The 20,670-nt window shown below is 40.8% G+C and overlaps 2 protein-coding genes across 4 annotated transcripts; one reads left to right on the top strand and one right to left on the bottom strand.

Moving 5' to 3' along the window:
- Positions 1-617: 617 nt before the first annotated feature.
- Positions 618-7,990, top strand: ppef1 (protein phosphatase, EF-hand calcium binding domain 1). The gene is made up of 18 exons (XM_037247847.1): positions 618-848; positions 1,747-1,776; positions 2,273-2,400; positions 2,493-2,553; positions 3,589-3,752; positions 4,064-4,178; positions 4,414-4,460; positions 4,607-4,773; positions 4,886-4,922; positions 5,000-5,149; positions 5,332-5,465; positions 5,546-5,789; positions 6,358-6,543; positions 6,612-6,754; positions 7,071-7,177; positions 7,257-7,420; positions 7,594-7,678; positions 7,754-7,990. Exons 1-18 carry the CDS (start codon positions 797-799, stop codon positions 7,963-7,965), a joined length of 2,226 nt encoding a protein of 741 aa, XP_037103742.1. The 5' UTR covers positions 618-796; the 3' UTR covers positions 7,966-7,990.
- A 371-nt stretch (positions 7,991-8,361) lies between these two features.
- phka2 (phosphorylase kinase, alpha 2 (liver)) lies at positions 8,362-20,143 on the bottom strand. 3 transcript variants are annotated; one of them, XM_037247845.1, is made up of 31 exons: positions 19,834-20,142; positions 18,028-18,186; positions 17,450-17,497; positions 17,119-17,287; positions 16,888-16,970; positions 16,733-16,813; positions 16,339-16,437; positions 16,101-16,247; positions 15,737-15,790; positions 15,558-15,680; positions 15,370-15,465; positions 15,106-15,213; positions 14,930-15,008; positions 14,387-14,521; positions 14,053-14,162; positions 13,833-13,977; positions 13,416-13,494; positions 13,062-13,210; positions 12,775-12,945; positions 12,184-12,287; positions 11,908-12,044; positions 11,674-11,836; positions 11,407-11,486; positions 11,262-11,340; positions 11,056-11,185; positions 10,841-10,942; positions 10,610-10,728; positions 10,501-10,524; positions 9,638-9,871; positions 9,340-9,540; positions 8,362-9,268 (listed from the first exon to the last, which is right to left on the bottom strand). In XM_037247845.1, the coding sequence occupies exons 1-31, from the start codon at positions 19,909-19,911 to the stop codon at positions 9,095-9,097; spliced, it is 3,660 nt and encodes a 1,219-aa protein (XP_037103740.1). In that variant the 5' UTR covers positions 19,912-20,142; the 3' UTR covers positions 8,362-9,094. The 3 variants fall into 3 exon arrangements, with proteins under 3 accessions (XP_037103740.1, XP_037103739.1, XP_037103741.1); XM_037247844.1 differs by lacking the exon at positions 10,501-10,524 and adding an exon at positions 10,192-10,245; XM_037247846.1 differs by lacking the exons at positions 8,362-9,268; positions 9,340-9,540; positions 10,501-10,524; positions 10,610-10,728 and having other exon boundaries at positions 9,696-9,871; positions 19,834-20,143.
- Positions 20,144-20,670: the final 527 nt, after the last annotated feature.

The raw sequence follows: 20,670 nt of genomic DNA, 5'->3' as shown, positions 1-20,670 counted from the left end.
TTCAATCATTCTGTTGTCATCATTCAGGACAAGGCTTTGCTGGTGTTAAGAGAGCAGGATTAAATGTACTATTCTGTTTTAATTGACTGAATTGTTCTCTATTAGCTGAGTAAAAAAAAAAAAAGACATGTTCATTTGAAAACACAGTTCATATCACTATTTTAAGTTGATAAAAAAAAAAAAAATCAAACTAAATTTCTGTAACTGATGGTTTACCTTTTTACTTTTCCAGTCCAGTCTAATCAAAATTCTTAATGAAATGCTATTAAAATTAGAACAAGGTATTTTTTGTGTGGGGGGGGGAATTAAATTCAAATTCAAACTCACATGGCAGAAAAGTACCGCTCAATTACAGAACGAGTAGTTCATATTGAAACTTTGGTGAATTTCTAATAATTTTTCTTGCCATCTTTTTTTACTGATTCTTTTAACCATACAAAACAATAGAATTAAAAAAAAAGTCAGATTAAATGCATAGAATAAAAAAAAGTGTAAGTGAAACCCTTCAAATTAGATGTAATTTTCTCCATCTCAGTTTGCATTTAAATTTACCAACAAAACATTGCTTAAATGGCATTGTTATTCCATTTGAGTCTGAATTTGAGTTAAACTTTTTACATATTTTTTATCATTGTCCATGCTCTATGACTATACATATCAATGGCTCTCCCATTCTGTCTAAGTGCTGTGCTGAGCACATCCACCTCGCCACAGACGGCTTCGCAGACTCCACCTGCCATATGTGATCCACCTTTTTCCCCATTAATGCAATTTGTGGGCTTTCTCACTGCTCATCATGGGATGCGGCGCCTCAGTTGCCATAGAGACACAAGTGACGAAGGTGGCAGGTACGTAGGTGTTGCTGTGACATGAACCTTGGGTCTGTCGTAGCTCAAAGGTTGTGAAATGTGGTCTCTTTTGGGATTAGTTTATTAAAACAAAACATCCAATTAAATGTGCTATCACACCTTTGATGAATAACTCAGCATAAACAATTTAGGTGTTGTATTGTTAGAGTGGAATAATTTTTTATTCACTCAGAATCTGATATGAATGAATTTAAGACTAGTAGACTATCCTTAAAAAGGCTTATTGGGTATTTGAGTGAAATTTCAGGATGACCCTAAAATGACCTTCACAGGTGAACTCAACTTGACCCTCTCTAAACTTTTGAATTCACACTCAACCGTGCACAACTAGCTGTTCGCCACCATAGAAACCCTAACCCATGAATCGAGCAAAAGATTTCTGATGTCCACTTGATTGCCTTTCTGTGACTCTCCCAGTCTCTCTGTACCTTGGTTGAAGCTGACAGTCAAGGAGCTGTTGATGACTTGTTAGGTGTCATTTTAGCCGTATCAAAATGTAATGAAGAGCACTATTTAAATGCTAATCTAATTGAACAAGGAAATATACTGGTCCATTCACAAATCAAATACCTGTTGTGATTTTTTTCCATCCAGCGACTTGTTAGAGAAGAGCAAATGGCCAATTGTTTGTCAACGCAGATTTGTGATGGATGTTTGTAATCCCAGATCCCTATTGTCTTCTTTCTGTTGTTTGTCTCAAAGGTTGTGTGTGTGTAATGTGTTGAGCTTTTCCTGTCCCGCAGTGGCTCACGGCCTCCCTGGTGTCTTGTTAACACTTCCCTATTTGGTTTTCGTCGTGTGTTTGCGTTGCTTTGATTTTATTTAATTTTATTCAATTAACACGTTCCAACGCTGACTTCTATTCTTCTTCACTCAGATGAAATAAAGCCACCCAATCCAGCATTAAGTAAGAGCAATTTATTTCTTAAAAAGATAGTCTTCTCTATGGTCATTAGCAAATGCTAGTCTGATTTGAAAAAGAAAAAAAATGAACCCGGTACAACAATTTACTAATTACTGATCCTATATGAAAGATGCTTCAGCACTAATTCAATATTTTTGATATCCATCTTAAGGTCAATATATTAGTGCCTGACAAGCGGATTGAACTAGTGAGCCAGAATTGTGTACTAGTTGATATCTGCATGCTACTAGTGAAGCACAATACTTTTTAGTTTTGTCACTACATGTATGGTCCTACTTCTCAGGACAGTACCTACATTAGGGTGAGCATATTAGTCATTTACGCATTTATTCTTTCATGTCACCAGTTGGCGCATTGGTAGAACAACAATGACACATTTGTAAAATGACAGTCTGACCCATAAATGTGTTTTTCTACTCATGCCTGTTACTCAAATGTATGGCATTTCATGGCGCGCCATGTTGTGTTGCCCCTGTAGCTATGAAGGCAGCAGTGCTGATCCAGCGCTGGTACCGCCGCTACATGGCCCGCCTGGAGATGAGGCGAAGGTACACATGGAACATCTTCCAATCCATCGAATACGCCGGCGAACAGGATCAGCTCCAGGCGAGTCTCCGAAACAGGAAAGTACAGTGAGATGTCTTAAAGTCAACCTTTAAACCTCACCAAGCTTTTTGTTTGATGCTGTTTCCCCTCAGTTGTCGGGTTTCTTCAGCTTCATGCTTGACAACTTCACTCAGCTAAATGGAAATGGACCAGGTAAGATGTCAGCGAGAACAACTGGTACAAAGGACAACTGAACTCACTTCACAATAAGCAGCTGTTATTTTTTAATTTATTTTTTTAATCTTTTTTTTTAATTTTAGTATCAAACTAAACCTAAAGAGAGAATTACATGCTTACTTGTTTTATGGTAAACTTGGGAGTGATAAATAAACACCTAGAATCAAGCACACTTGGCTTCTTATGTCATACATTGTTTCAAAATGTGTGGTAGGGTTAAAACTATTTTAAAAAATACGTAACATGGTTACACAGTTTCTTCTCAGTGATTTTCACCCCGTGATCAATAGGGATCGACTATATTCCTTTTTTTCCACTGCTTTGAATTAAAATATAATGTTCTGTCTAATACGCACCATATCTGTGTAATACGTATATAATAAGCAATTCAAAAGGTTAAATCTCATCACATTTGTACACGTGTATTCATACATAGCCTTCAGTCAATCAAATGAAACACCACTTTGATTAGTGATGCTCTTTTATTTGGATGTGAAAACCCCTTTGTGTTGCCTAGCAACTAATGTGAGCGTGGCGTGTCGCACGAAAGCAGCTGTGGCTTAAGGGTGCACTGACCCACTCATTCAGCTAAAAAGCCTTATGCACCATTGTAAAGCTAATCCTCATCATCTAGATGGTCTTTTTTGAGTCAAATGAAGTGATGGAAAAGGGCCAGACCCTCGCTGCCATTTATGACACACGACATCTCTGTGTGACACAATAAAGGACATTAATTCGCACAAAATAGTCAGGGAAGTGAATGAAATGGCTGTTTGTAATGCTTATTGAATACCAAGGTGTTGCAGAAAAGTCTGCATCATTTCGTAATCTAATGACAGTCAATTCTCACTGAAATGATCAAAATAACTAATACTAACTCAAATTGGGCAGGGGTTTGAATTCCCAAAGATAGATTTTTTTTTTTTTTTGATAGAGGATTTGGCTTTTTAAATCATTGTAACTGCCATACAGCAAATTCTGCTTTCTGTTCCCCCTCGCTGTGGTCAACAGATCTGATTTCGCAGCTTCTGGAGCCCGTGATTGACCCCTGGTTAGACCGAGAGGGCTGCTACGACGCAATCCAAGTTCCAGAGTCGTACATCGGACCACGACTGTCGTTTCCCCTCTCCGTGTCAGACACAAACGCTCTTCTCGGTGCCTTTAAAGAGCAGCAGGTAAATTGTGATCCCTCCCATTGCTTGTCACGTATCTCAAAAGCTGTTTGATATCCTTGATTTCCATTTGAGGTGCATGTGCGAGTATGATTTTTGTCCTCACTATTTATGAAGCCATTTGAGTATTTACTCAATTTCAAGGATTGCTGTTTGAGCAGTTTTTCTGTATATTTGATACTTAAAGGGACACTTGGATGAGCTGAGCATTGGCATTTGTATCATAGGTCTTCATATCAATGTAAAACAAGCTTCCCCACGAGCTAGCTCATTTACCTAGAAGCACCTGTTAATTAGAAGCCTCCTTTGCACAGACTCTCCACGCCAGATACGTGTTGCAGCTTCTCTATGAGACCAAGAAGCTCCTCAAACAGATGCCCAACGTCATCCACCTGTCCACTTCCTACACAAAGGAGATCACTATATGTGGTAGGTGGTCTTAGTCACTTAGTCCTACTATGCTATTGTATTTTAATGGCAGTCGAATGTTTCAAATGGGAGAGAAATGCTCGAAAACAAAATGCACAAAAGATTTAATGACACCTGGAAGCATCTAGAAAGTATTGTTTGGCCTCTAAATTGTATGATTTGGGGGGACGTTGAACTTTGGACACACCTTTCATCTGTCATGTTCATGCATTTTTTTCTCTGATGTGTACTTTAGGTGATCTTCATGGTCGACTTGATGACTTGCTTCTTATATTTTATAAGGTAAGTCTTGACATTCTGACTCTTGTACTCTCTTGTAACTCGGGGAGCTGCATTTTTCTGTTGTCCCTAATTTGTGAGCCACTTGAATTGAAAATAGGAACAATCAATCAAATGTACAAAGGCTTCTTTGACTTGATCTTGACCAGAACGGCCTCCCCTCTGCTGAGACGCCATACGTATTTAACGGGGACTTTGTGGACCGAGGGAAAAAGTCAATTGAGGTGGTCATCCTCCTGTTTGCTTACCTGCTACTTTACCCTGATTACATGCATCTGAACCGAGGAAACCACGAGGACCATATTATGAACCTCAGGTAAACAGGAAGTGGAGTTTCAAAAGAGAAAACATGCATGTTTAATGGTTAATACAGAAACAAATCATGCATCGAGTGCAATCATAGAAAACATCTTGCCTTTTCATTTCAGATACGGATTCACAAAAGAGGTCATGCAAAAGTACAAGGTATGGTTTGGCAGTGTAGTAATGATTTCTCGATACCCACAATACTGGATGTAACGTATTACGTTTTCTGTGAACAGGCTAATGGGTGTGAGATCCTGCAGCTTTTTCAGGACGTCTTCAGTTTTCTGCCTGTTGCCACAGTGATAGATGGGAAGGTCCTAATTGTTCATGGGGGCATATCAGACCAGACTGACTTAGACTTCCTCAGTGTCATTGATCGGCACAAGGTCAGGAAGGAAGACAAATATCTGTTTTTTGCATAGATCAGTCACCACTATAGGCAGAAAAAAGTGTGTTGTTCATAAGTCAGTATTCTAATACATGTGTGACTATTCTAGTCCTCCCCAAAAAATGCTGCACTATATCGATAAGACTGATTGACTGAGATTTTTTGCCAAACATTTACCAGGTTAAATCGGCGCTGAGGCTTCCCAGACGGAGTTTGGAGCAGCTGGATATCGGTCAGTCCAACAAACAGATGAAAAGAATGAAATCCACGGATACTTATCGCAGTCACAAGAACCAAAGAACCCCAAACCTAAGGTCAGAGTTGAACCAGAAAGGGGCTTCTGTCAGACATCATAAATCTTGCCATTTTAAGCCCTTGGTTTTTGTCGCTTCAGAAGGAGGTGCTCCAGACTAAGCCAACAAGACAGCTTTGCCTCCATCTCTTCCTCATCTTCCTCATCCTCTTCGTCATCTTCCTCACTTTGTTCTCCACACACCCCATCGTGCTTCTCACCTAATCCGTGCACGTCCTCTCCCAATGTGCCATACAACATAAACATCCTCCAAGTGCCTTTTCTGGATTCTGCAACCTCCATTCCGCCTCCTTTGCCTCCACAAAAGGAGCAGGAATGGAAACAGGTGACATTACAGTGTTTGGCTCTTTGCGCATGTATTCAACATTTTTGAAATTCAGCTCTTCATTTTTCTACTCAAGCCATATTTCTGTTTAAAATAGCTCATTTATTTTACTTCCGAGCTTATTGTGGCATCTTGGTGTCAAGGAGCTATAATGTTGTGAGGTGCGAAGCTTCAGAAGACAGGCGATAGAAAAGTAGTTCTCTGCCACCATCTTGTGGCATCAATATGCAAACAAACCTTTTGAGGGATGGGCGAGCGACATCTTGGTGCAGAGGAACTATATTCAAGAATTTAGGAGCTTCATTTAGATAAAGGTAGAGCTTGATCACCAAATTGTGGCGTCTTGATGCCAAGAAATTCAAGTGAGTTGAGGAACTTTGGACAAATGTAGTGTTTTGCTGCCATTTTATTGCATCTTAGTGCTGAAGAATAATGTTGAAGTACATTGAGAGGCTTCATTTAGACAAAAGTAGTGGTTAGCCAACATCTATAGGCGATTATAAACTTTTTACTGGGGGGTATCATGGCAGAACACGCTATAATTTATCTCAGCAACTTTTTGTTGTAGATTGTGGACATACTGTGGAGTGACCCCAAAACCCAAGAAGGCTGCAGCCCAAACACATTCAGAGGTGGTGGCTGCTACTTTGGCCCCGACGTCACTCGGAGATTGCTGCTCCAACATGGCCTGCAGCTGATCATCAGATCCCACGAGTGCAAACAAGAAGGTTATGAGCTGTGTCACAGTGGCCAGGTATTTCCACAGTGACTTATTTCCTATTTCAAGATTTGAAAGAAAACATATTTGTCATTACTCAACAGGTGATCACCATCTTCTCTGCATCTAACTATTATGAGGAGGGAAGCAATCGAGGAGCCTACATTAAACTGGGGAGAGATCTGGTTCCACGTTTCTACCAGTACCAAGTCAGCCGCTCAACACGCAAACTCACATTGACTCAAAGGTACATCGAGTTTGGGACCGTATTACTCAGGCTTCACCATTTTCGAGTTGCTTCAATTCAACCTGGCAGTTGACTTGAATGATTGAAAATGGATGCAAAAATGCAGTACAGTACTTAAAAGGAACAATATTAAGCACCATGGCACTCAGTACAGCACAGAACTCTGCCAAGGTCAAACAATTAGGCGTCAACATATCCATTTGCTCTTTCAACTGGTTTCTTTACAATTTAAGGCCCATTGGTCCACAATGACACGAAGCAAAAAAAACAACAAATACATGTAGCTACTAACATTGATTTTTGGCTGTGTTCGCAGAGTGCGAGCTGCTGAGGGTTCAGCTCTCAGGGCTCTGAAAGAAAAAGTGTTTGCCCATCGTTCTGACCTCCTTGCTGGCTTCCAGAAGTATGACCAGAGTGACACTGGTAGGCTAAGCATCAATCACTCTTGTCCCCTGTGCTTCAGTGCATTCAAAGATTTGAAAACGACTCCAACAATCTCTAGGTAGAGTGACGGTCAGTGAGTGGGCTCTGGTGTTGGGTTCTGTCCTGAGGCTGGACCTGCCGTGGAGGACCCTGTGTCCTCGTTTAGCTCATCTGGCACCAGACGGCAGTGTGGACTACCAGTCCTGCTTTGAGGACATGGGTGCCGGGATACAGCTACCTCAGGTTAGAGGCCACCCAAACTCAACTAGTCACATTTATGAAACACAATATCTGTCTACACTATTACAAACTAGCCATCCTTCCATTTTTATAGAACTTTAATGGCGAGAACTTTGGGACTGTTATTTTTTGCATGTAATGTAAGAACATTTGCTGATAGATTTTCCCTCTCGTAGGTCACACCAAACCTGGTAGAAACTCTGTTTCGATACAGGACAGACATTGAAATCATATTCAACATTATCGACAAAGACCACTCAGGTAGAGAAGCACTGCACTTTGTTGAAACGACTTTTTTTCTTGGAATTGGTGAAGATCAGCGTTGTTACATTTCAGGTCTTATTTCCATCGAAGAGTTCCGTCATACGTGGCGTCTTTTCAGCGCTCACGTGGGGGTAGACAGCAACAACGGAGCCATTGATGACCTGGCTCGAAGTATCGACTTTAACAAAGACGGCAGTATAGACTTCACCGAGTTCCTGGAGGCCTTTAGAGTTGTGCACAAACTGGACAGCAAGGATCAGCAACACAAGACGAGTGGAGAGTAGGTGGGAGACATTTTGAGTTTGGATAGCTGGGGCCTTCCCCTGGAAATGAATTGTGGATTCTGTTGTGATTCTGCAGTGTTTATTATTAATGCTGCAATGGAAAGGTGCAATAATCACAAAGTTTTGTCGGTGGGATTTTAGGATGATCCAAAAAGGCAGTTTGGTATAACCAACAGTTTTACCATTCAGCTACTTTAAATACTGAAATATTGAATAGGTGGACATTCAAGAGCATTCAAATGTTTAGAGCCAGCTGGGATGCAGTCCCACACTTCCTTATGGAATTATTTCGCATACTTTGTTCAGCATGTGTAGCTGATCAGTATTCACTGGGCACCATGCAATCTGCATCAATTGTTTATATGCTGGTTTACCATAAAATTAGTTTCAACCGTGTGGTGATAGATGGATAGATACTTTATTGATCCCAGGAGGAAATTCAGGACACCTGTTGGACACCTTCATTACACATTAACTCCTACTACTCTCATTAATACGAAACATTTCGATTGGATCTCTGGATTACCCAGCGAGAACATGCAAACTCCACAATGATCCCAGAATTTTTTAACTGTCAGACGGACACAAGCACCACATGTCAACCATGAGGTAGATGCGTTAACCGCATGCTCCACCGGGCCGACTGTAAATATACATTTCAGAAATGCGTGGGGTGGTACTCGCCTTTGTGAGAAACTGTAGATCTTGATTTGGGAATAAACGCACATATGAAATTATGTCCACAGTCCAGGTTTACAAATGTATTGTGAAGACTATGATGTCAACATATCTTTGGAGTAAATATTACAAGCACATGCCTCCCTCTTCACAAGTCTTTCAGGAGGACCCAGTGTATGGAAAGACGATAGTCCTTACAAATAACATTTGGAAAAATGAATGTAAATTTCCCCATTATGGGACTAATCGAGTTTTTCCTAACGAAAAGATGTTTGAGCATTTACTTAATATGAGAGAAATCTACCTTAAGGTTGTACTCGTAGGTCATTCTATCAGTGCAATGATTTGTTGTAGTAGTGAGTATAAAAAGCAGACCAGTATCATGGACCTTAAGATGGATGTCAAGGACATCAAATAATTACTTAATAAAAATGAAATAAAATAACAGCTTTCACTGCATCAGGCAGCTAGAATTTGGCAGAAAGTCCTGAAGGTACGCGATTGCCGCTTTGGACAAATACGTCATGGTGCCGTAGCGGCCACTAGGAGCGCTGTCATAGAAAAAGTTGCAGATTCCTGTTGCAGGGTCCTTCTCGAGGAAATAATCACAGGCACTGTGAGATTTCTGGAGAGAGAAAAAAGACTTGTTAGACATGTTTTCCAAAATGGATGCTCCTTCCTGTCAGTGTGCCATACCTGGTCGCTAAGGAACAAGTTGTTGGCCATGTGTAGGATGCGCTCCACATGGATGATACCCCCAATGCTGTCAACGTCCACGTCGGCTACCAGGCCCAGAACCGTCAAAGTCTCCACCAGCAGCTGTCTGTATTCTGGCTGAGGCACGTGGTTGAGAACTGACTCTACCTGCACTGCAAACTTGATTTCTCTTGCTGTCATCTACACAGAAGGCAGAAAAATGCATCCATGTACTAGATACCGTGTTTCCAGACTTCTGACATGGAATTTGGGATATTAGGCTTTCATTGGAAAGTACCTCTCTTGTGGTGGACGAGGGTAATACGTATCCATCGATGGACAGGCCGTGGCACTTTTGCAGAATCTTCCACACCTTCTGGTAAAAACCCACCGGAACTCTGTTGATGGCTCCATCCAACCTGCGTCTCCTGAGCCATTGGCCTTGCCTCTCCTCCCAGTGCAGCTGCGCGTCACCTTGTGCAGAGCCCACGGGGGATAACATGCCACTAGGAGTGGAGGGGCTGCTGCAACGCTGTGGTGAAAACAAGAATTTACTTTCACAAGAGCGATTCTGGGTTGCATTGTTTTACTACTCTGGCCTGAATGTTTTTGTTATGAACCATGCACTAGAGCAAAAATTCTCAACCAGTCTGCCATGAGAGGTCATCGGACATGCCATGAGAAATGATCCAGCTTCGTATAATTGGTTTAAAAATTGCATCATCATTACACATAATACAGTCACAATTAACATGCCATTGTGTCGAGTTTGCTCAGCGTACACAACAATCGTCAAATCAAACCTTTCAAATGCGAAATGAATTGAAAACAGATGAGGTGAGATGTTTTTACCGTGGAGCGAGGAGAGGTGACATTGCTGCATGTGGACAGACTGCCACTGACGATCTACGTAAGCACATGGATGATATGACATGAAGTTGGCGATGCTTTCGAGCATCCTTCGAGGCGTGATGTGATGAATGAAATCAGTTCGAGCTGGTTACAAAAAAAGATGAGATCAGTTCATGATCTTGTACAGACGGAGCGAGACAGAGCGGCCATTCCCATAATGGAGCTGCAGTACAAAAATATGTAGATATAGCAGATGGTCAATGTTAGCGAGAGTCGCATATATCCTTTTTTTTTTTTTTCCAAACCCACACTGAGTGGCCGAGAGCCATCCAACTGCAACCAAAGGCAAAAGAAACTATTATTGGACACATTTCATTGATTTTTTATTTTTTTTCTCAGGTAAATTTGCTAACCTCACCTGTCTGATTTCACTTTTGAGTTTGTGTAACCCTGAGCGCTCTGTCTTAGTGGCTCCAGTGTGTCCTAATTCATGGATAGAGATGGCCGGACTGGTGGCTGTTGACTGGATAGGTCGCACTGATGCACACAGACAAGAAAACATACAGCCCGAACATTAGACACAACGATGGAAATAGAAAGACTGCAGCTGCTCTCAGTCAGATAAAATAGTTGTGGAACAAACACTCACTGCTTTTTTCCACTCCAAACTCCTTGCCACTGAGGATGTGGTGCAGCAAGTTCTTCATGCCAAAAGGACTGAGGCTCATCAGGCTTTCAGAGGCCTCCTCACCTACAATGGAATGAAGCCTTTTGGAACATTATCCTCATAATAATTACATCAAATTAAGAACAACAGACAAATTGTTTCAAAATCTATCAATAGCCTGTCTGACAAGTTCCTACCAGAGCATCGAAGACTGCGAGCCAACTCGGTTGCCATCACTTGCATGATGAGTCCTATCCTCAGACGGAGCATGTCACCAAATATGGCAGGCTGGGAGCGCACATACATGGCCAAGTAGACCATGATTTCCTGCAACATCAGCACACGTCTCACACTGGTTGTCACGAAACCAAAAAAAAAACATTACACTGATCTCCAAGGTCACCTGAGTGAGCACAGCAACACTGATGTCTTGACCGCTGGCTTCAAAGATGAGAGCGTTCAGCTCCTCGGGGGGGAGGGGACTGGGAAAGCAATGAATGTAAAATAATTCAAGCACAGATTGAAAGTTTTTAGGAAATTTGACTTACACTGTGATGACTCTTTCCCTGGGTTCAGGAGGAAGACCTACGGTAATCTGCTTGTGGTGGGAAATAAGGTCTGTACAGGCCTGTGCATCACACACATAAAACAATTACAGACATATTGTTAAATACATCCAATATTTTTGTTTTTTAAATAAAAGTATTTCTTTCACCACTGTAGCTATACATGCAGCTCATTCACTTTTATTAAAAACAAGCTCATATATTATACAATAAATTGTTTATGATAAAGCTAAAATTGGATTTCCTGACCTCAGCAAGGACCTCCACTCTCTTGCGTAGGATTCCCGAGATGTATCTGATGAGACCCCATTCCTGGGAGGCTCCAGCTTGCACATATAGCTCCTCCAACAGGGTGCGCACACTCACCCAACCGTGACCTGGACCCGACACCTCAAGGAGCCAATCAGCTCCTCTGGGCAGCGAGCACAAAAAGAGCTTGTAAGGAAATGTTTTGGGTCATCATTGCTTGTCTTTTTGTCTTACTTCATCATATAGAGAATATAAAGGATGTCTGCTTGGTCCTGTAGAGTGGGGCACTCCCTCAGCTGCCTCACCAGTGCTGCAAAATCTGTGTTGCCTTGGGCGTCTCGTGGCAGGTGGAGATCAGCTACACTGCGACACTTTGCCCAAAAAAATTCATACACAATAATATATGTACAGTAGGTGATGGCATGCACCAAAGAGGCAATCACTGGAATAAATGCTGAGATACTTTCTGAGAGGAAAATAGTCAATCGAAATTGTTTTATATTTGGCTACCTTGTGCTGCTTCGCATGTGAAGCGGGTTGAGGAACTTCCAACAGGTTCAGAGATTTGCGATGCTTGTTCATGAGAGGGACAACGGGTAGATACATGGAAGACTCTGAAGAACATACAAACATGTTTGTTGTAATATACAATCGCTGCAGAGCGGCAATCAACTCCAATTTTCATTTAATGCAGGGGTGTGATTCCTAAAAAAAAGGCTTTGTGGCTCTAGTTCTCTTTTAAAATAATCCCTAGGAATTGTGCTTTGTGATGTGATTAGGAAAGGACTTCTATTGAACTATGATGCTCTTTTTGCTAGATTAGTATGTTTTTTAAATAATAACACATACAGTACGTTTACAAAATTGCAATCCAAAAAGTAATTTAAAGAAATTATACTAACTTTTATTATTATTATTATTATTATTATTATAACTTTTATTATAATAACATCCCTGCTATGAGTGGTTGGTTCCCCACTATTTTTCTTTTTGATACAAAATATTCAAATGAATAACATGAATTTTGCTATTAGGAATGGATTGCCCTTTTAATTGACATGTTGGCAGCTGGTAATGCAATAATAGACTATTCCAACTCACTGGGCATGTTAAGCCCCTGAACCTGGGCCATCATCGACAGAATATCTCTGGTGGTGTGTTCAGCACTGAACACATGGTGCTGCCCACTCTGGATGGGAGGAAGATGACATCTGGAGGTGGTGCTGTGGAGGAGCTGCGTGAGGTACTGATCAAACATGTCGTCTGAGCCTTCTAAAGTGCAAGAAAATATTTAGTTAGGAATCCAACTGAAGCGTGTAGCAAAACTGTGGAAACTTTCAACATACATGTGAAATCCAAATAAATATTGGCCTCATGATGTAGGCTACCTGGAAGCTCACAGTGACTGTATTCTTCCCCATAGTCTTCATCTCCCTCGTCATCCACTTCAAGTAAATTGTCGTTTTCTTCATCCAAGAAGCTGAGGTGAGTGTGAAAGGAAGTGTTTTGTAGATTGGGGAGGTCTGACATCTGGATCCTAAAGGCACACCAGAACGGATGTTCACAATTCACAAAAATGTAGGGATATGGAGCTTTTGGGTGAAATTTCAGGATGAACCAGTTAGAAAATGTTGGTGAACTTATTTAAACCTCTAATATCTTGAATGCCCAACTGTTCAAATTTTCAGTACAAAATTTGAACTGCAAAATTTGTTCAATGGGAATCATGCAAGAAAACAGACCTTGCTCCAGCAAAATAGCCATCCTGCAGCTTGCTCAGCGTTGCTAGGATACACGGATCAATGGCATCTCCATCTTCAACTAGGAAAATGAGAAAACATGAACAATCATGTCACTTGAAAAATGAAACCTAGTCATTACAAATCATGAAAACAATGGAGAGTGAAAATCTATTCTGGGGATACAGTTGTTAGCAAAAAAGCGGTCTAGAGCCGCCACACATACCAAAAACTGATCTAAAAGCTCTCTCACTTGCGCACGCACCAGAAATCAGCAAAAAAGCATCAACAGCCAACAAAAAAGTCACACACACACACAGAAGAGGGTCTTATGTATTAACAAGCATCGTAATTAATTTATTTGGAATTACAACTTTTCTGGCATGCAATTTGTGAAGGGGGACTTGGGTGACTCTTTACCAAGCATGCTGCGAGTGATGGGGAAAGTCAGGGTGGGCCGTCCTGTCATCCTCCAGCAAGAGGAGAGATAGGCCACTTCCGTACGCAGCATTTCCACGATCATCTGGTTGTCCAGGGCCAAATAGAAATGGTGCTGATCCAGAAACTTCACAGCAGAAGACAGCAGTGTGAAGAGCACAAAGAGTAATGAGGGAATCGCAAAAGAGGAAGCTTGTTGTACCTGAGGGGTGAAAATGTAAGAGCGGTTTCTGATCTCATAAAATTTGGATGTTCCCAAAACTCCGATGTGTCTGTAGGGCCTGCCGCTCAAATCTAGCTTCTTGCAATTCCCTGTCGCACACACACAAAAATGGGATCACTACATAGTTTCTCACATTGTGGATTACTTGGAAAAAATAATTTAAAAACTTATTAGTGTTTCATTGGAAACATATCAGAAAACAGGCAAACGTGTTGACTGGTTTTCCAGGAATGTCTTTTGTGCTTAAAACAAGATTTGTTTGCTTATTATAGTATAAGAAAACAGTATTTTGTTTGCATTTGTGTGCGGGTACCCAGTCGGACATAAATGTGGCTCAAGATGCGAGCAGGCAGGACCCTGATTGGCAGAACCTCAGACAGCATTTGGACCTTTATCTCATGCTCGCGCAACAAATTCTGGATGTCCTTCGATTCTGCTAAGACACAAACTGATGCAAACACAAGCAAGTTTAAAAAACGTTAGTCTGAAAGGGGACATTTGCATCAACATTCATGCCATGTCTTTGATTTCCAGCTTTGTGTACTAGTACACTATTTATTCTCATTATTAAATCCATCCATTCAGCGCACTGCCACTTTTCTCTGACTAGTACTCAGTTACACGTTACTGGTAAACTACTTATACGCCACTAGCCCAAAATGCCCGCTAGTAGTGGAAGGCAGTAACAGAAAATAAAAACATTACTAATAATAGTTCTATTACCGTGTTAAATTTCAATACTTCACTGTACTTTACCAGTAAGATTTAATTGCAGACTTGTTTGCCAAAATGGTACTACTACTACTACTACTGAAACAGATGCTCAAACAACTTTCCATTTCCAACTCAAACCAACCTTGTACCACAACATCTGGCTTTAAATTTGTAGAGAACCTCCTGTTGAGTGGATCGATCTCTCCTGGCGCCAAAAAGCCCTTCCAAGAGAGAACGCACATGGGTTAAATTTGGAGTAGCAGGGTTAGGTTTAGGGTTAACAACACAAGTGGTGCTCAGGCTTATCGTACGACATACCTCAGCCAAAAGGCAGCCCAGGATGTACAATGATTGTCCCCACATGTGAGGCAACTGGCCCATGGCTACTCGGTCCACAGAGTGGGGGTTGCTGTACTCCTCTTCCACCTGCAATTAAATACAGTTTTAGTTTTCCATGTATTTCATCAGTAATAGTAATAGGCAGATATCAACTAGTGTATATTGTTGCCATGCTAGTAACATGTCCTACTAGTGTGCAAAAATGTAATACATCTCATTATCATTCTCAATGGAGTGATGTACCTTGTCACTTGGTACTGCATAAAGTTCAGGCAGCAATTTGATGCCATTTTTGCCCCGGATCAAGATCCCCTCCAGTGCCTCACGGTACTCCTGCACCTGAACGCAACAGTTTAGTATAACATTACCGTGCATTCGCAGCCAGTCATAAAAAAAAACCTTCATTGAGGTAGGGAGTTTGTCTTTCTTACCTGCACTTGGTCTCCTGTAAAGATTCCATCAAGAATGAGGTAGGTCCAGAAGATCGGCCACTCGCATTCGATATTCTCAAACAATTTCAGCTCAGCAGGATCATAATGGAGCCGGGTTGGGTCCTGGGAGATTGTCCAATATTTAGGCTTTGAATAAAAAAAAATCGTGGAAATCTTACCTCTTTAGGACAGTGATATCCATCCCTGATGAAGCGACAACAACCGTAGCGTCCCTGTCAGGGAATACAAGGTTACTGGTATTACATAAGAATAATACAGTGTATCTTTACTGAGCCAACTCACTTTAGTCTGTAAAAAAATCTCATGGAATCACACAGAAGAAAAATGACACAAAAAAAAATTATATTTTATCCCAAATTACCCACAGATAATTTTTTTTTTTACAAAAAACTACTAAGTATTTTGAATAAAAACAGGTGATTACGAGTTAAATATGTCACAGCAGAGTGGCCTGGTATCGCTGTTAAGAAAACAAAACACCATTTCTGAATAGAGTTAACAAAATGTGGTCTTGAATAGTACCTGCAATTTACTAATAATCTCTGACTTGGTGATGGCCACCAATTCTGCATCCTCCACTGCAAAAGCAGGGAAGGAGATAACAGATAGGAGGCCAGCATCTATTTCCTTGGACGTGGAAGCTCTGGGCAGCATGGAACACAGGATGGACTGAAGCGTGTCAAAAGAGGCAAGATGATATGATATAAACGGCTCTCCATATTTGTGCACGCTTAGAAGGTGGAATGAAGGCGCATTGTACCTGACAGTGTTCTACTTCATCAGGGAGAACATGGATGACAGACTTTGGACCACCGTGAGCGCCAAAAAGATCCAGCTCATCGATAGCTTCAAGAGCTGCCTGGAAACACAAACACATTGCATTGGTTTAGATCGAATGTGCAGTACCTCATGCAGTGATTCCCAACCAATGTCCAAATACAATACATCTTCATCTTTCCATGCCAATGATGTGAAGTGACAAGCAAAAGAATCCACGAAAGAGCAGAAGATACATAATTAACCTGTAAATCCATTTTATTGCTGCTGGACCAAAATGTCACCAAATGTTATAAATAATAAACGCAAATCCCATCAAAAAAAATCCTAGACCACAAATATGCAGGGTTAATTCTAATTTGCAATTAATAAAATACCTTAGCGATTCCGACAGAGCTCCCGTTGAGCTCGGGGATGCCCTGGTTGGTTTTGTCACCTCGCTCCCACATCCCATAATCCTAAAAGAGGGCAGCAGGCCTTGTCACAATGTCTTCATGTCCTAACATTCCGCTCATCAAATCACGATGCTTACCGCAACCTTGTACGCAGCCTCGATGTAAAAGACCAAGTTTTGGATGAAAGCCACCTCATCCAAGTTTGAGATGATCCGAAGACCTGCGTGATCACATGAATTTTTAGGTTTTATCATATGATGAGGTATTTCAACTTTCTGTGAGTGAAAGTTTGTTTAGTGCGTGTGAGTGGTCATTGTTATTTTTTTGCCTAAACAACACCTCATAGAAAACAAAGCCAAGGCCCAAACCTGATGCCGTCATCTGTGCCAACATCAGCAAGTAAATCGAGGTGGCATCCACCTGAAGATGACCCCACTGGTCATCTCCCACAACGGTGGCACAAGTGGGAGTGTCATATTTGGCATGCAGGCAATCCTTAGTACTCTGTGTGTGTTTGAACTTCTCCACCTTAGCAACCTGAAAACAAACAACAGGGTGTAGTTACCAAAGAGCAGGACTTGGGTCAATAGCCTCTTAATACTGGTCGACATCAAATTATGAAATACAGATTTATTTAAAGAATGTATAAATAGCCTTTATGGCAAAAACAAATAAAAAAACAACACAGGCCTGTTTTACCTGTCTTATCATGCAACGCAGAAGTCCTTGCATCAGTTTGACCACACTCTGCCAAGAAAGCAAATAAGAATAAATACAGCTAACCTCCACTCTACTAGCATCTGTCCACAAACACACTGTTCACAAACACGGTGTTATGCTGAAGATGTTTTTACAAGCTTAACTTATTTTCTTGTTAAATTTCTCCATTAAGACAAAAAATTAAACGAGTTAGTTGAACACAAAATATATTGTTTAATTAAAAAATATGTGCTATTTAAAAGAATATATACCAAAACTCTTTACATGTGACCTGTAACCTTCCAGTTGCAAGGCTAGCAGCTTAATGTTCAGTTATATGCTTTTCCTGACATTTATATTGCTCTCCAGCAGAATTAATTACTTATCTGTCCATCTATCAGTGCATCTAAGTGTGCATTTCACTGTGTTTTGTAGCCTTTTGCCACTGTAACATTGACTTGAATTGAATCCTACTGAAGCACAGAAGAGCCCCAAATGTTTGATAATCTTCCAGCCAATCTCCGAGTACAATCAGCATGTGGGCGATGAAAGAAAAGAGGAATGGCTGTCACAAACACCTGCTCCAGTTCGTAGGCCTTGGCCTTGTCCTCGTCACGGTCAGCATTCTTGCGATAGGCCATGCCCAGCCCCCACACGGCCAAAATACTGTACACATTATCCCTCACCCATGCATCCTTTTTCTGGCTGCTGGCAGGCAGGAGCCCTGACACTGGGTTCTGAAACACATACATGAACACACACGCACACACAAAACTGAAACTCATAACTCAACAACAGCAAGGGAAGAAAGGACATGAGAACTTGAACTTGAATGACCCATGAATTCACAACAAGCAATGGGCTTATATGAAGCACAGGTAAAGCCGCTCTAGCATTCATTCAATATCATTGATCTCCATGCATGCTTGTACCCTCTTGGTCCGCAATTGTAAGACTATTCAGCAGACTTGGAAGTGGAAGTGAAGTGAGGCTGTATATTAAGATAACCAAAATGTCATCTGCAGCATTTAAGTAAATTACTGCAGAGGTTTTCTTCTCCTGCATTAATTTGCATTGGCTCTGGTAGACTTTTAGTGCTCCAGTTGTATGTTGAGAAAAGGAGTCACTAGTATTAAGCATGATAGAAATCAACAATGTTGCTTCATTTTAGATTTTAAAAAGTTAAATGAATTGATAAATGAAAATGCATATTCCATTCATTTTTTTGTGGTAAGTATTAACTTCCTGCAGTTTCAACTGCAATGCTTTGTTTGGTGTATGTATTCACTATGTCATCAAAGAGGGTATACAAAGCAAATATGTCCAGCGTGCTTCAAAGTCAATTCAAGAGTCGGTCCCAGGAGGCAGGCCTCAATCTACACCAGGGTTGGTTGACCTTTGCCCGTGTTTGTTTTTATGCACTTCACACTGGTGGAGCCTGAACCTCAAGGGACAACAGAACATCTGGATTTGTCGATGCAAAAAAAACAACAACAAAAAAACAGCATGTTCCTAAATATTTATTTCTGCAACCAATAGCTAATCTTTAAATACTATTTTGGTCAAATAGTTGGGGAAAGCTTGGGAACCACCAATGTGGGTGAATTCAAAGAACATTCTAGTGTCCTCATTTATACCACAATAATGTGTTTTGAACTTTGGTCTAAGTCCAGCCATCCATCTGCACTACTGTCTCTGTAAAGGCATGTTTTTATGTAGCTTCCTAAATTACAGGAACATAAAATCTTTCACATGAAAAAAAATACATTTTGTCAATTTATATTGCAACAATTAAAAGAGCCTATTTGACTCTGTTACAATGGATCTTATTAGACTTTGTGAATGTAAAGTGGCATGTTATAATAAAGTAATAAAGTGGCATGTTAGCATAATAGCACAATGAATTTGATTTTGTCTGTTTTACTGCACACTTTATATTGCTAATAACGTTTATGCGCTTCTCAGTGCAAATGAATAATTACTTAAATACCGTTCTCATTTATTTAAGTAGTGTTAACATACAAACTGGCAACAACAGAAACACCAAAATTAAAGAGCAGTAGTGTATCAGGCCTAAGTGTTCATCAAAAAATAGCATGGGGTTTTATTCTTAAAACGTTTATGAAATAAAACTGTAAAATAAAAAAGGAATGCACTTAAATAAAAAAATGAATTGGACATAAAAAGTTACATATTAAAAATGAAACCAAAAGTTAAATACAACTGGACAGTACTTAAGACAGTGATACTTTTCCGCTACCACACGAGGGCGCCCGCGATCCACTAGCGCTACTTGTACCACATTTTAAGAATATTTCTGTTCTCGTCCACAATTCAGGCTCCATTTTACCATTAACTGTCAAATGTATACAATTGTTGAGTACCTGATGAGACAGAATAGTCTCCTGGACAAGCCTGGCATATCCATCCAGCCTCACTCCCGAATTACTGCGGCTCCTCATCCTTGTTTCACAGTCTGGTTATAGTCCGAACAACACACGTCACATGTTTCATGCAAATCTTCCCTTCAATCGGCTGCTCTGCACACATTCTCTCTTCGAACTGCTGTGCGTGACTCCGCTTTTCTACTGAGGAGCATCCACCCGTATTTTTACACAACGCAAAAATGTTGAGGACGTCAAAGGCTTTGGTTGGTTGTCACAAACGACGCTTCGTCGCATAAGGCGGAAAAAAAGTAATGCCTGATCATGTAATTTCACCTTTGAATCAACAGAGGGCGCCAATGGACTTCCTATCATGGTTGACGCAACCGTTCCAATGTAAACAGTGCGTTCCAATGTAAACGGTCCTTCTACCCACCGATATATCCATCTATCTATCTATCTATCTATCTATCTATCTATCTATCTATCTATCTATCTATCTATCTATCTATCTATCTATCTATCTATCTATCTATCTATCTATCTATCTATCTATCTGTCTGTCTGTGCGTGTGTGTGTGTGTGCGTGCGTGCGTGTGCGCGTGTGTGTGTGTGTGTGTGTGTGTGTGTGTGTGTGTGCGTGCGTGCGTGCGTGTGTGGGGGGAACATAGATTTTAAAGAATTCAATTAATTAATTATTTAAATAAATGAATTTTAAAAATGAATGAATGGATGAATGAATGAATGGATGAATGAATGGATGAATGTCCAGTTTTGCGACGTAGGAAATAACGGTACATCTCAGCCAATCACAATGCTGCTCTGTTAGTTTTCCTG

The sequence above is a fragment of the Syngnathus acus genome, chromosome 3 (assembly GCF_901709675.1).
Source record: "Syngnathus acus chromosome 3, fSynAcu1.2, whole genome shotgun sequence".
In the NCBI taxonomy this organism is placed as follows: domain Eukaryota; kingdom Metazoa; phylum Chordata; class Actinopteri; order Syngnathiformes; family Syngnathidae; genus Syngnathus; species Syngnathus acus.
Note: the sequence above shows the minus strand (reverse complement) of the source record. Positions and strands in the feature narration are given on the sequence as shown.